General features: G+C 41.7%; 1 protein-coding gene across 1 annotated transcript; it reads right to left on the bottom strand.

Annotated features, from left to right (window-relative positions):
* Nucleotides 1–379: 379 nt before the first annotated feature.
* Nucleotides 380–15,808, bottom strand: LOC145444474 (sialate:O-sulfotransferase 2-like). Its single transcript, XM_080322464.1, has 7 exons — nt 13,957–15,808; nt 12,970–13,081; nt 11,427–11,614; nt 10,528–10,732; nt 7,782–8,065; nt 6,147–6,347; nt 380–4,179 (listed from the first exon to the last, which is right to left on the bottom strand). The coding sequence occupies exons 1-7, from the start codon at nt 14,360–14,362 to the stop codon at nt 3,833–3,835; spliced, it is 1,743 nt and encodes a 580-aa protein (XP_080178590.1). The 5' UTR covers nt 14,363–15,808; the 3' UTR covers nt 380–3,832.
* Nucleotides 15,809–16,273: the final 465 nt, after the last annotated feature.

Here is a 16,273-nt window from a genome sequence, read left to right as displayed (position 1 = left end):
TCCAACTAGCAGGCACACACAATAAAACACTGTTCAACTTTGCACTACGAAAATATTTATCACAAAAATGGTTCACAAAATATTTTAAACGCGGCTTGCGGCCCTCATCGATGCAAATAATGCACTTTAGTTTGTAGAAGGTGAACGTATATTTGGTCGTCAAATCACGATAGAAGATGTTTCTCAGAGCGCGCGATGAAATCTACGTTTGTAACGATGAGGTCGAATTTGTACCTCTAATTAGGATCGTTAGTTTGCTGAAATCAGCATCGGTACGCTGTGCGAAATACATCGTAGTGATCAATTTTATCGGACTGTACAATCGGCCGGCACGGTTGCGCTGATAACGAAATTGCAGACATGCCGCAAACCTGCAAAAATTACAATTACAGGGTGAGCTAGTCAGTCATACCTTAAGACCCAGATTCGGCAATGGCAACGAGCACAATTTGTTCTGACACGAACATAAGTTTTAATCAAAAAGATACATAAACGCAAACAATATTACACTCAGAGATTGTTATTGATTGGCGAAAGTAATTCTGCAGACGGTAGTAGGACTGCGTGCGGAGGCGCAAAATCATACCACCGCCGTCGATGGTGCCAATGAGACATAGATGACCCATTTCGCATACAAATGATTCTCGCTAATTATCGATAATACGAATTAGTGAATTGGCATTTCAAAAGGACTGGATTTCAAGTTTTAAATGAGAAACTCACTGGCTACGCACCTATAGGGTTTTAATACCGACAACGTGCTGGTTAATATTAGCCCGGGACCTACGGCCTGCGCAAGTCCCGATCAGCCAGTCGAATTTGATCGTGAAATGGTGCGTTTTTAATTATCCAGGTGTTATTGCAGCAAGAGCATTATGGGCGTATGCCGCAACCTTATCGATAGAAATACAAATCCCGATGGTTTGAAATTCGATCCGTGACACGGTTGTGCCCGATAGAGTCCGTCCTGCAATGAAGTTTATTGGATCTTAGAAGGTTCCCGCTCAAACTAATCGAATAAATTCAGAATTTCCGCCACCGAGAATCTCTTGTTGCATCAATATTTGACAACACAATTCAACGCCGTGCACTGCACAATGCGCAGTATTAATAACAAATCAAACACTGATAAGTGTCTTCGAGGGAATACGAGTGTATGGAGCAGACAAGAATTAGTAGCCCAGAGATGATAGCAAACGAGAAAGCGTGCATCGAATCAGTAATTCCTCAACTTGCGTATGGCACAACGGAGTTCCGAGTCTGACATCGCGACAATTGTTTGCAATTCAATATGCGCACTTAGCGCAGGAATGACTTTCAATTCGCTGGCATACACACACACGCTGTCCAATTTCGCGCTCCAATTAAAAAGGCTATCACGAAACTAACTCAAGAATTATTTTGTAAACGAATATGCGTGCAAATACAATTTAATTGAGAGAAGTAGAACGTGAATTCGCTCGTCCGGTAGGGAGAGCTGTTGTTTCTCAGAGCACACGTGTCGAAATCGACGTCGTAAACGAGGTCGCTTCGATTGTATGATTACTAATCACGGATTACAATTTATTGGGGCGTATTAAGGACTAGTTTAAGCTGCGTATACAATTTGACGCGCGCGTATCGGTTAATAGTAAATAGTGGGCAGTTACGCGATAATCACAGACTCGCTAATTGACAGCACAGACGGCGGGCGTTTAAGCATTTTGTATGGGGTGGCCGCCACCCCATAATTATGTCATGGGGTGGCTGCGCCACCCTGCCACCCCGTAACTCGGCGCCTATGCCTGCTTGAATATTTTCGAATCAAATAATAATCAATCAATACGATTTAATCCTTTATATTCACAACTATTCAATGTTAGCGATGAATGTGAAGTTGTAGTTGGAGTGTGATAGTTTGCAAATATACGTTCCATAATTGGGAACGTGTGTTAACTTTCAAGCGGGCCCACTAAAATCCACAGACAGTAATATATGCGCTACCCATCGTCGTACTGATCGTCCACGTACACACGTGATCTGGGTGCGCTTATCGTGACTTTGTAATGCTAGCCGGTGCCAAATCATCTGACTTCCACTGCGAAATCACATAGAATCACGCGGAAAATTTTTTTACGGTCATGTCACCCGCCTATATGAAAGACACATCATAAGTTTTGCGTACCAGAAAATAGAAGCGCTGTTCTACCACGGAATAAACCAGAAAACGTCGATGCATGGAACTGAAGGATTCGATATATAATTTGCCTGTCATACAAAAAGTACTCCATAGCAGTGTTGGGATCAAGTCACTACCTTCGAGTCACGAGTCATCTCGAGTCATTGCAGATTGTGAATCGAGTCAAGTCAAGTCACTGGATTTTCAAAGGTGACTCGAGTCAAGTCAAGTCACCCGATTTTTGGAGGTGACTCGAGTCAAGTCGAGTCAAGTCAAGTCAAGTTACGTGTCAAGTCAAGTTGAATTTTCAAAGTACGATACGTGATTCAAGGTCATTGCATTTTGCTAACTGTTTTAAATACAGATGGAGTCCCCATTTATCTTGAATCGAGGAACGAATAAAGATTTCATTATACACGCAAGAAGGCGCTCTATCGCTCATGCATACGTAGAACTGTCACACCACGCAAGTATAGCGGTATAGCCTCAGTCTATAACGGGGTGGGAAAACTGCGACTCGCGAGCCGCATGCTGCTCTTTGAGTCTTTGATTGCGGCTCTTCAATGAGTGTGCAATGTGCATTCGGTGATAAGGAACGTAAGCCACTGTGCCTTTTCCGTCAGGATTCCACCAATAATCCCAAAGCTAGAATTAAAACGTCATTACGAAACCAGACACCAAAACCTTATTTGCCAAGAGTTACCCAAAAAAGACATATTTAAGAAGTATTATGATTACCGAACTCCCCACTGTTTGACGTCATTTAAGTCCGATTTCAAGCCCCTTTCAGCCTATAGGTGCAGGCGCATCGTCTTATACCACACAATGATAAACTTCATTCGATACCCTACATTTCCTCGTGACGGAATAAATAAGTATAGATAAATTTTTGTGTTGTGACTCTTCTAAGGCGAACGATTTTTGGTATGCGACTTGCGCGCGAAGCAACTCTGCCCACGCCTGATCTATAATTATCAGCCAAAATATAGGATAGCATATGACGCATCAGAAAGTTCAATAAAATTATATGGAGCAATACCCTACCCACATATATATCCATGATATACGATTATAAACGTATGGACGATATTCGTTCGGTTTAAAGCACGCAAGAGGGTTGGTTGAGGTTAGCAAGTTCACGACAACGTAAGCTATAAGCTCCGATCACTGCGTTAACGATCAATTCATTAGTGATGTAACAATGGAGGCAAGGTAAAACGCACAATCATTGAGTGATCGGTTAACAATCCGAACAAGATACGGCGATTTAGTCGACATCGATTACTTGATGACTTGAAATTGACTCGTAAATTTTGCTTCGAGTCACGAGTCAATCTGCAATTTTGAAGCGCCGAGTCAAGTCAAGTCAAGTCATTTTTGCAAAGTGACTCGAGTCAAGTCAAGTCATACGAAAAAGGTGACTCGAGTCTGACTACCTTCAGCGTGCCTTCGGTAGCTATAGTCTACTTTCACTGGATTTAAATATAGTGGCATATGTCTTTTCGACCACTCATAGTCATAGATATTATTCTCAGCCGCGGCTTTTCCTGTTATTTAGTGCCGAACGAGAGAGCTTCGGGCACTACGCAATAATAGGAAACGCCAATCACAGTGAATGATGATCCCGAGGAAGGTACTCCGGTCGCATTTGCGCGAAGGAATGACGCAATGCTACTAGCGTTCGTAATCTGGCAAATCGGGCAGTCCATATTTTTCCATGGTAAACCGTGCCTCTCTCACAACTAGATTCACTTTGTCCCGCAACGGCTTCGTGAAAGGGTCGAATTCCAACTTCCTTGGCGGCCGTTTGAAGCTCCCGCCCAAATTCGACCTCAAGCAGTGCAGCCGACCTTCCAGGTCCTCGATAGGAATTTCGAGGAATGATGTTATAGCCTTGACCTCAGTATAAGCGTCCGCCACAATGTGCTCGAAGTATGAAATGTGGACTTTATGGAGAGGTGCGTACGATCTGATTAGTTTCAGCCACTTTTCCAGCTTGTACACGACGTAGTATTCCCATTCTGAAATAGTATATGGGAGTTGGCTCTACCGGGTTCGATTTGGTAAAATCCTAAATACATCATTCGATGTCTCGTAAACATATAGCTTCATGTAGCAGCCAGCATCGACAAGCTACGGAAAGTGAGCTGAGCTAAGCTGAGTCTTCTGGAAATTCGGAATGGGAAAGAATTTCCGACAGATTAGTTACGTAAAAGATATGACGTATCGTAACGACGGAACATAATTTCAAATTGTCCCAAAAAAATTGAGATGCATGAGCGCCATTTCCCCCTTCGCCCGCCGCATAACATAGGGATCCCAAAAGTTACTAGCTATTATTTCAGGCAGGAAATCGGTTTTACGAAGTAGGCTGTATGTCGTCGGAAACTCGCGGAGTCATACTGACATCGCGCGGCGATTTCGAAGATGAATAAGAGGCGCTCTTCAATTCTTCATGTTACATTCTGGTAGATTCCCGTAGACGTAGATTTCCCGCATAGTCACGAACAAAACATCCACAAACCTCTCGGACTCGGCGGGATTTCAAAATTATTTTTCATCGGGACAAGGTGCCCAGAGAAGACGCAGTGACGAACAAATACAAGGGAAGCGAATGAAAAAAGCAATGAAAACATGTACTGTACAGGTACAGCCGAAAGAGTAAGATCGAACGCAGTAATATCAGGCATTCGGCAGAAGGGATGTTAGATTGAGAGTTCGTAATTGGTGGTTTGGACATGCTTCTATATCTCTTCATCACTAGGGCGGTTTTTTTACCTAAAAAAAAGAAAATTTTGACCTAAAAAATCAGAATTTTGACTTTTTTTGACCTAAGAAAACTGAATTTTGACCAAATTTTGACCTAACGTATGCAAATTGGGTGTTTTTCCACATAATGTTAAAATTGCACCACTTATCTTCATTTCTGGTTTGAACTGACTGTCCTAACGAAGTAGTTTGGCCTGAAAAAAGGTTTTTGGCTTAGAAACAGGCATGTTTTTACATGAAAAAAAAAACAATATTTTAACGAAATCTGGCCCTATGAAGAATTCCAGTGGTTACAATATGTATTATGGAAGAAATATTTAAAATATTTTGTAGTACAACGAGAGATGCTTTCCTACATTCTTGGGTAGAAAGTGCACGTCCTTACTAAGAAGCTTGTCAAGGACGCTCAACAGCAGCAGTTGTTGGCCGACAACACTCAAGTTGTGCGTACACTGCTGGTGCTGGTGGCACACCGTGTTGCTTCATTCTGACAATGTTGTCTACATCACAATTTTTCATCATGCGCTTCTTAATATAAGAATGATGCAATGCCCAAGAAGTCTTTCTTCAGTTAGGATATTGCGGTACGTTGACCATAACACCATGTCTACCTATTATTTGTTTTTTTACCGTTTATGATTAACAATGAGCAGACAGATTAGCCGTTTACAACGGTAGGCCTATAAAATAGGCTAAAAGCGGTAAAATATCAAATTATAAGTTCATCGAAAGTGATAAATCTACGATACAAACAAAATGCAGACGTCAAATTTTTTTTAATTGTATGAAAAATTTTGACAAATTTTGACCTAACGCTACAATTTTGACAAAATTTTGACAAGTTTTGACATGTCAAAAAAAACGCCCTATTCATCACATCGCATAGTGTCTTGTACGTCTCATTGTACAATGTACATCGTGTGTTTTGAGTAGATAAAAGTCCTGCAACTGTTGATTATTATAAAATACTCTGAGTAGAGTGTATGGTAATATTACCTGTAAAAATCCGAGCGAAATCCAAAATATCTTGGACGTACGAGAGTCGGTGGGGCGATGCATATGCGCCGAAAAGCGCAAGCCATCCGATAATTATCACCTCATAGGCTAATATTTATGGCGTGCTCAAGCGATTACGGACACCTCGATTATAATTACACGTAACTTCCTAGTTAAATAATTTATTTGCGAACGATTCATAACTCATCAATGTCCTATATACCTTTAGTTTTGAAAAACACTGGATCCGCGTGGCCCACGTGACCGCCCAACATGCGGTTAAACTCAGCTACGAACGCATCGTAAGGATTGCGTACAATCACAATTGCTGCTTCGAATCCAGATACACCCGCCTCGCTTGCTTCGTGCGTCTTGATCACGGATGTTCGTCGCGACTTCCAAGACAGTATTTCTCCTACGAATCCTGCAATTGACAATGGCTGAATTGGCGACGCAATCAAGTTAATTGAGACACAAACTAAAATGCAGAGGGCGGCACATTTTAGGTAAGATCGTGAATGAGTAGCCTGGCGAGTATCCTAAGCACACGAATGGTTTTATACTGAATCTAATCTCGGGGTGTGAGGCATATGAAGTAGCCTATCTAATGGTGGCCCTACGATTGGAGGAGGAGCTCGGCGAGACTTCGCGGGGGCCCCCTATAAGTATGCAATCGCAACTCCTGGAGGGCTGTGCCCCCCATACCCCCTCTGGCATCTATCATTACCAGCTTCTTATTAGTGCGCCGTATGAAACGGAATTACGTGGTGTGTGTATGACACCATAACACGGCTTTGATTCGGGCTTGAATGTGGAATTGCTTTAGCTCCAGAGACTTCTTTTATCATACATTGTCAAATTATAAAATAAGTGACCCAGTTAACTATATAGCTCATGTCTTCGTGTTGAAGATGTATGGCATGTAGCGTGAAATAGTAGAATACAGATACAACTGCTGCAGGATAAATAGACCACTTAATCTGGAAAGCTATCGGCTGACATTAGTAATAAGTCAGCGGACCACGTTAAGGTTTGAGCCAGGCACTGGATTTAGCCATATCTATTAACCGACCGACAAGATAGCGTAATGGTTAAGCGTCCGGCTGCTTGATCGGTAGGTCGTGGGTTCGATTCCCGGCCGGGTCAGACCAAAGACCTGATTAGTAACACTGGTATCCATGGCTTCCCTGCTTGGCGCTCATGCATTACTGGGATAGCATGGAAGGGTGGTGCATGACTTAGAAAGCCGAAAAGGCTATATCTGCACTTCCTTGTCCAGCGGCATATGCACATCATGCACTCATGGTATGCATATGCGCAGATCGTGTGTATGTGTATCATGAGTCGGTGTATAAGCCGCAAAAACATCAAGGACAAAAATAAACTACGTCTTTCCCGTCCATTATTGCATGTGTGCAAGGATAGACTGCATCAAAACTAAGTAACTCTGCCGCATGGTGAGACGTGATGATTATCGGGATATGAGACTTTTCTAACAAATGCAGAGATTTGATGATCATTGTACGGAATCATATTCTTGATTGGTACACGGATTTCCATGTTTATTCGCTATAATCCTCGAAAAAGGCGCTTACACCAAAGGGGGGCTTCGACCAGGTGGGCCTCGGGAGATCGACCTCCTCGACCTCTCCAAAAGCCACCACTGAGCCTTCCTACTTGAGTATGTATTGCAAAGCATCTAGATAAAAATCTAACCGAGTTGTCCGAAAATGTAGAAGCACCTCGTTTCTGGTATTCGCAAATGTCGTGACTTGTACAACACAACGATTTAATCATAATGTGCATGGCATTCATATGACGTGAAATTGTTCGTTCGGGAAAACTTTACACCGCTAACCTTGGTTGTAAAGTGTCATATCCGAGTACACTGATCCCGTATATATTCCTGTCGCGCTTTCGATCAAATGTCGGACCCAAGTGTTGCCAGATCCTGGAAAGCTTGCCAATGCAGTCAATCTTCCGTTCGGTTTGGAGAGAAAGCCTTTCGATTCGCAACGTCGATCATCGCTATACGTGCGCACCGTCCGTACGTAACGTATTTCACAGTCTGAGGTATTTTCACAATGGCGTTGGTCGCACATTTCATCGACGGAGCTTCTCGGAAGGCGCGTTTCAGGTAAACTATACAAAATCACAGCGAATATAAGTTTACAAAAACCGATAAGAATTGAATTTGCAAGATTGTTCACGTTTGAGAAGCGTGTCCAACTTGATTCAACAGAGATGGAAAACAGAATACCAAATCATCAGCTATCAAACTGATGTATTACAAACCTAGTGTACCCAACCCAATGTCATTTCAACCAAGGATTGGATCGGCCCACGATGAATTTTCGTTGATGTATTTACTTCTAATGGCAATGAGCGCACATAGATGGTACTGCAAAGAGTCGCCTCTCACGACTCGATTCTAATCAAAATCATTAGTGCACGATCCCGATTCGAGTAATCGAATCAATGTGCGCATCGCGCATATTCATAAATTCACCAAACTACCAATTCGTAACCAGATATCTCAATAGAATAGAGCAGTGGTCGGGAACCTTTGGCTCGCGAGCCATATATGGCTCTTTTGGGTATAAGATATGGCTCTTTGCCAAATATAAATTTTTGTACTGAATTGATCAATATTTCAGCGACTTGTTGGTAAATTTTCATCACGGACAAAATAATTATTCTTGGGGCAGTATAAACATGTCTTTGAGAGGTAAAGACAATGCCCTCTTCGGGTTTAGGGGCTCGGATGGACACCCTGTTTTCAAAATCATGTAATATTAGTGACTGTCACTCCGGCGGCCAATATCACTCACAAATTCTATGTACCTGACTCGAAGTCTTGCATTGTGCGAGACGTTGATTAATCAAAGAGCATAGCAGACATGGCGATGACGCCCATTTCAAAGCGCAGTTTTCATATACACATTATATTCCTGATCTACGACGCGAAATGAACTGCTTTGGATGTGACATCCACAATTACAAATTCGAATTAAAAAAAAAAAACAACGCCATAGCTATCCACGTTCTTGATTGGTAAGTATATAGCTCTGTGTAGTACCGGCGATAAAATGTATGCGTGTAGCGCAACGTTATGTTACCGCCGAATACTTTGAGAATTGAGAAGTATTTAGGATTTCGGAATCAGTGTGACAGTCACATTCGATTAATATCAGTTATAATATATTCTAAGCTACCTACGATGAATTGCGTTATCGATGGTGAGGCTTGGCCCGTCTGTGCCTTACCTCTCGTTTCGAGCTTTATTTTCGAACAATAAATACCAGTTTTTACAGAGAAAATATAGTACTACCATGACGTCACGAATTTTCAATTGTGACGTAACAGTTGATTGACATGTATGGCTCTTTGGGAGTTGAGATGGAAAAAATAGGGCAAATATGGCTCTTCGGACAAAAAAGGTTCCCGACCACTGGAATAGAGGAATCGGCAATTTCAAATATAAGCGAGAATATCAGATATCATTATCAAATGTATAAGATATGACCGAGAGTTATAAAAGGCATGGGTTGGTGATACCAGGGTTGCCAGATTGGCTCTTCTGAAGCAAAATTTCAAAACATTTGTCTCTTTTTAGTTGGCCCTCAAAAAAATTTGTTTGGCTCCGTGGCCCTTTGTTTTTAACATTTGTTTTTTTGGAAGCAGCTGGCATGTAGTATCAAATTGGTTGTCTATATAAATGTCTGTCGGAAATTGAACTGACAATATTTATGTCAACGCCAAAGATTCTAGTGGAAACACTGTAGATTAAGATTTGGAATTGTTATTGTAGAACGCAGAATGTACAATGTAGATGTAGACTGTGTTAAAATTGTAAAAACTGATTGGTGAACAGGTGGACGAATAAACCTCCAACATGACTGGAGGCCAAGTAACAGAAAAAAAAACTGAAGAAGAGTAGGCTCCCCTTATTGTTAATTGGTAGAAATTTCAAAGAAGACACCTTCGACATACTCGAAGAGTATTTTGGTAAAAAATAGACCTTTAAATTAAGTATAAAAGTTAGATAAGTTTCAAATGTAAATAAACTATTCTCTTCATTTTTATTAAAAAGTCCTAAAATTTAATCATTAAAACTTTCATAGCTCTCATATCATAACACAAAACGTTTTATTTTACGATTTTATATTCAGTGGAAAAGGCTCGAAATAATAGAGTTATTGTAGTTGGATTCGGTGTCATACAATACTATCGAAATTTGTAGTGGATTTAGTATTTTACAACAGTATCAGCAATATAAATCTGGAATTCCCGTTGAAAGATAAAATGTCCATTGGTAATGTAGCAACGTTGTTGACGTTGGTAACATTATTATGTAACATTTACAACGTTATCAACATTATTAAACAATTTGGCCCCTCTTGGCTATTTTTTCGACACAGTTGGCTCCTTTTTCTTGATGGCTGTCTGACAACCTTGAGGGATACTAGCGCGAGCGCGTTTTTATATTTTTTAACATCAAACGTATATCTTCCGAAGTTTTCGCAACTGATCACATCTGCTGGAAGCCGTGTCTGGGAAATCAATATATCGCATGTATTGAAATCATCGAATCCAAAACTTACTTATCGTCAAACCGCCCACACCAGCATTCATATCGCTCCGAATCCCACGCAGCAATCACTTCCCTAGACCGCTCGCATTGCATCAAGCAGTGCGCCGCCGAACCGTCCGGAATTGTTGTAATTCTTCTAAAGTTTTTTTCGAAATCTTCCGTCGTCTTGAAGCATCCGGTACTTGACTTACGCACGCTAGAAGGCGAAAAATCCTCTGCAATAGGAGTGGTCAGATTGCAAATAATTGTGAATCATCAACGGTCAATCTAATTGCACTTCCACTGAGGTTACCCGACACATGGAGATGCTTACGCGTACAAGATAATATTGTACGCAATAATAAAAAATATAAAAATAAAACACTGTAATAAGTGCACCTCAGTGGTTACACCGCCAGGAGAGGTCGCTGATTTCATTCGCGCTGGCTGACTCTAGAGCCCAGTCGCTGGCGAGCAAAACCAACGCCGGCCTCAAGGGCTCCAACGCCGGTCTCAGGGGCGGGTAGTGGCAGGGAGGACATCGGGTTGAGCCTCAGACAAATCATGATACCTATCATTGAGGACTAATGGGTTGTGTAAACAGCCTACACGGGAAAAGCCGAAAGATTCCCCTTAGTCATTTGCTGTTGTATATAATCGTAAAGCACATGAGGTTCGGTTTCCGCTAGATGTCTCCCAAGAACGGCGCAGCTTGCTACTAAAAAGCATTATTAGGGTTGGAACTTATGATGAGGCTCTGTCGATAGGGGCAGGTTCTTGATATTCCCGTATACAGTATACACATACACACACACACATAGCACAAAATATATTCTAGGCTATAGATGTGAGACGGAGTTCGTGTCACCCGCGGATTACTACTGCTAAGATGCGCATTGCGCAACTTGTAGGCCTATCTAGAAAATCTACCTCGCTCGTGTATTGCCACGCGGTACACGCTCGCGTAGTGACTGCCACCGCATTGCCTCCAATCCTGATCAAGCTTGCATTTGATATTACATAGCGACGGAGGTACCGGCACAGACACGGAAAACTTCGATATCTGTTTTCCACACTTGCACGTTCTGCCATTCGAAATTGAGGCGTACAATCGTTCTCTGCAAAAAAGTAGTTCGGAGCGAATGAGCTATCGAAATGCTGATCAACTTTTTTCTATGGTCAAAAGAATTTTACAATATAGGGTCATCTTATTTTTAGTTATAGTAGCGTCTGGGATGACTGGCTAGAAATTCCATCATAACCAATTTCAAAATTCGTGGTGGCGTATTCTATATTAAGTGTAGACAATGTCATGTCACCATTGATATTCTTACTTTTCTGCCCTGTGATCTTGATTTGATGCACATAGTGCTGGAGTGTAGCTTTGTGACAATGGACAATGACACACGAAGAGAGTTTACATTTGATAGTGCGTACCATTTACGCATCTAACAAAAACAGAACCTTACTCAGAATTATAACGCGCTTATAAATCCTACATGCCTACGTGCATACTTTTACCTTTACTGTACCTATATGCAAGTATGATTTGGATTAAAAATGTTGTGCTTGATATATACCGTGGTGTAAGTCTGAGGTGGGTCCTGGTTTGATGTATGACGGGTGTGTATTCACACCCGTATATCACGGGTGATACACGAGTGTGCACTGTGCAGGCACATTCCTTTCGCGCTTTATAGCCGCGACGCCCCTCTTATCTTTCAGAAAACAGGTGTTTGCGCGACAAAATGACATTTTTAATGACAGGGCTACTTTTTCTTCATGGAATTTTAATTTTTGCTCAAATGTCGGTCGAAGGAGTCAACGTTACGAAGAAGATTGGGAGCCACAGGGATATTAACTACAATGGCTTCCTCACCTCAGTCGTTGGGACGAATTTGTAACAACTTCTTATAGACTACGACGCAGTACAAATTGTAAATTTTACAAGAGTGATTTGATATTTGCGCACTATTATACTATACGTAATCCAAATTCTGGTTCGTCAGCGAATATAAAGACCTGGCCAGTAGAAGATACTGTACAAATCATAAAAACCTGTATCCCCGAAAGGGATCTAGCGCGTTATATAACGTTAAAAGGAGAAAAACAAGTTGTCTTGATCAGACACTCGATGACCTAATGAGGGGAGATTTAAAGGAAGAAGTTGTGCCTATCTAGCCTGGAATTACCAGAAATATTCAGAATGTTAACTCTATTTATTTTCTGTGGGTGCAATAATTTTCGGCTGATTTGTGCGAATAAAAGTGCGTATGGCTCTCAAAAAGGCTGAGAAGCACGCTGTAGTTATCAATCGCGCGATTGCCTGACCGAAAAGATACTAATAGTTCCATTCTGACATATTCTGACAATACAATCAACGACGACAATGCAATCTTTCGAGCATTCCTGATCGAAGCACTGGAGGTATGCCTCACATTACAACATTACAAATATATCTAGATCAACTTACTCTTTATCACATCTTTCAATGCATTCTTTAGCAGAAGACACTTCTGTTGCCCAGCCTTGAGAACTTAGCGCAGAAGTCTTTTGAACGTCATAAAAGCATCCCATGTGGCTTACTGAAAGATTCATTGGTAAAAATACCTCGTTGCGAATATCGGGCTTTTAAAACATTCTTTGCTCCGTCTTAACACTGATGGATACACAAGAGTGGGAATTTGAAAGTGGAAATACTTTGAAAGTTGGTTATGAGATGAATATATAGGTCGGCTTGAATGGCAGTGTCAATCAGTTTATATCATTCGGCAATATCTTATCAGGCTTTATATTGAGAGGTGTTATGTATTCGAGTTTTATGGACATTCCGTGGGTAGATCCTATTTCCAAATGTATAATTTAATAGTGGGTCCTTGCATAGTGAGTCGGAGTAGATCGCAACTTATCTTGTAGCTATATTTAGGCTAATTGAAGTTTGGTCCTATTTTGTTATGCTCTGCGTCTGGTGACATGAAACGGTGACATAATTTCCGTCGGCATAGTTCGTGTTGTGATTAATGGTGGTTTTGGTTATATGCAGGCAGAGCATAAGAACGATCTGCATGCATTGCAGCAGTCGACGGCACGCCGCATGGCCTTACAGCATGATAGTAACTATATATCGTTGTCCGATTAAGTCTGTTACCGGAAGTCGAAACAAGAAATACATTCTTCCAAAACATTTATAACAGAATTCTAGCAGGCTGAATAAGACTGAAGGTTGACTCGGCACTTAGCTTAGAGAAATACCGATGTTTGTCGCGGTAAGCGTTCAGGCATAAACGTCGCCTGCGCTTATGACTTCACGGACATGCTATATTGACATCACTTCGTACTACTAATATGTATTCTCTTTAGATAGACATTTTACGTTTCATCGAAGTAGGTATGTGGAGGAATACCTTCTGGAGTCTTTACCACAACCAATACTTAGAACAGCGAGAACCTGCGAACTTACTCTTCCATCTTTCTGCAGTTAACACGATCTCTTCAGTTCCTTGCACATTGGCTTCTGACTTCCCGATATTCATCGCTGCTTTCATTTTCCACAGTCTCCTGCTCACACCTCCTTTACCGATGGGCGCAATCCATCCATCGGCCTCAAGTTCGTTGATTGTGTCGTGCAGTAAAATCGACGTGTTGAGGGAGCCGGCAGCCACCGAAATATTCGCTGCCTCATTCAAAACTGCCGTTCTCTCGACCCGACCGGATAGTGTCGACAAACTTAGGTCTGTCATTGTGAGGTGATTATCCGAAGGTACAGTGAATATCAAAATAATACTAACGGCACTGATAACAAAAACGTAACGCTTCTCCTGGCGAATGCATTTGAAGAGTCGATCTATACTTCTTCCACAAGGCATGTTTGATTCTAGCTGCTGAAGTCTCGAATGCTTTGAAGCTAAGTTGTCGGACAGATTGTTAGCCGGAGGCTATACGTCTGGTCGTGTATTATTGTTGGCACCAGGCAGCCGGTTTTCATCAGATCCGACATGGAATATATCTTAATGCTTCTGAGTTGCAGACGTCTTTTTCTGTACATCACTATATCCCGTTCGCTCAACGACTTGCATACAACGCATAGTCGGTTAACTCCCAGCATATCGCTCTCAATTCACGGGTTTCTAGGAACAATGCATAATTGTAAATGTCCTCGGTACGATGGGTTGAGAGCTACCAGTTATTCAATGACTTAGCGAATGTGCTGTGCGTGTCGGCATACTACTGCGCCTCCGTTGCAATATCATAAATCAATTGACCGCAACCAAGGGATCAGAAGTTACGTTGTCCTTATCCAGTAGTGAACTATCTATGCATCTCTGTTCTAGACTACTAAAAGTGCTCAGCGCTCACTTTCAGGAACCTCTCGTATGATTTGAATAGAACAAATACAGATTATAAATTAGGGTACCGGTATTTTGGGATACGGAAGGAAGGACACTATTTGCAAATCATAGAGGTTAGATTACTGGACTAGAGAACCGCCGATTTCAAAATTTTCACGGGAAATCCTCTTGTGTTGACTAAAAAAGGTTGTTTTTCCAGTCTGACTCACGGAAGACCCTCTCTAATATGGACATTACAGATTTCGCGTCATTTATGGCGTATTTTGCTTGCTGTGTCTGTCCTGTGGCCTCGCTATCTAAGGACGAATTACCAAAAAGGATGACATTTTCAATTTCCTGAAAATGAAGGACAAATCGTCCTAAAGGAGAACATATGGTAGCCCTAATATAAGTTTGTAGGAGGTTTGTGTACAACACTGCTCTTCAACCTTGGTGTGGTGTGCACTTAAACTTGTGGTAATGAACTCATGCACCGTTTTCATCGAGGGCCCGGTAAATAGTTACTGTCGACTTGAGCTCATGACTAAAAAATGGTCATCATGTTCACTAGACTCCCTAATCCGCTTGGATTGGCCTAGAGTAGCATGTTTCTCATGCACAATTCGCTAGGATTGGCCCCAGGGTGTAACGTGCTCAACGACTGAAGAGCACTGGTGTACAGCATTCTCTCCTCTATTTTAGCTGATAGACTGAGTATATATACAGTTGCTGCCAACGTTGTTTAGCAGTTCTACGTATGAGTAAATAATACAGCGCCCATCTACATGTACAATTTACTCTATATTCGTTACTCGATCCAGAACAAATGCCAACTCAATCTGTACTTCAATCATTTCGCTAAAGCAGGGGTAGCCAACTCAAAACGGGTCGCGGGTAGGGCTGGGCAAAATCGAATGCATGAGTGATTCGATTCTGAATCACCTATTACCAGGGTTGCCATCGACATGGACCCAAAAATAAGGACAGTCGAAAAATTAGATTACCATTGAAAGCGATTTTGTACATACTTTGTATTTATACGAGCGGTGACATATCACATTGCTTACTTTTTGCAAGACACAACCTGCTCTTGCAATTCCTTTATATTATAGAAAGTGCTTCATGGATGTCACGACAGCTCAGGTCTAGTTTTACCTCTACTCATGGCCGTCGTTCTGATTAGAGACGTCAAGAAAGATGGAAGAAGGCTGTAGGTCACATCAAGTTCAGACAAAAATCATTTTTGGAGCGTATGGAGCAAGAATTCCAGTAACAATGCTTGTAGTCTTGGTCCTGGCCGACACAAACTTCTTTGCGATGTTGGAATCGGGGAATATTACATTGAACAATTGCGATGTGCAATCGTTGTAGAGGAATGATTGCTGGTGTTTGACAGTACGAAATGCCCAGGCCCTCAGCCGCAGCTGCAGCTGCATTGTAGTTTGTGGT

The sequence above is a fragment of the Botryllus schlosseri genome, chromosome 8, assembly GCF_051294905.1.
Source record: "Botryllus schlosseri isolate E-star chromosome 8, Bs_hap1, whole genome shotgun sequence".
Classification (NCBI taxonomy): domain Eukaryota; kingdom Metazoa; phylum Chordata; class Ascidiacea; order Stolidobranchia; family Styelidae; genus Botryllus; species Botryllus schlosseri.
This window is presented reverse-complemented; position numbering and strand designations above follow the sequence as displayed.

Coding starts and splice junctions, on each gene's coding strand:
- LOC145444474 (XM_080322464.1), bottom strand. CDS start 14,362: ATGCCTTGTGGAAGAAGTATAGATCGACTCTTCAAATGCATTCGCCAG. Junction 11,615..12,969: donor ATTGAAAGATGTGATAAAGA/GTAAGTTGATCT, acceptor ACTTTTTTGCAG/AGAACGATTGTACGCCTCAA. Junction 10,733..11,426: donor CGTGGCAATACACGAGCGAG/GTAGATTTTCTA, acceptor CTCCTATTGCAG/AGGATTTTTCGCCTTCTAGC.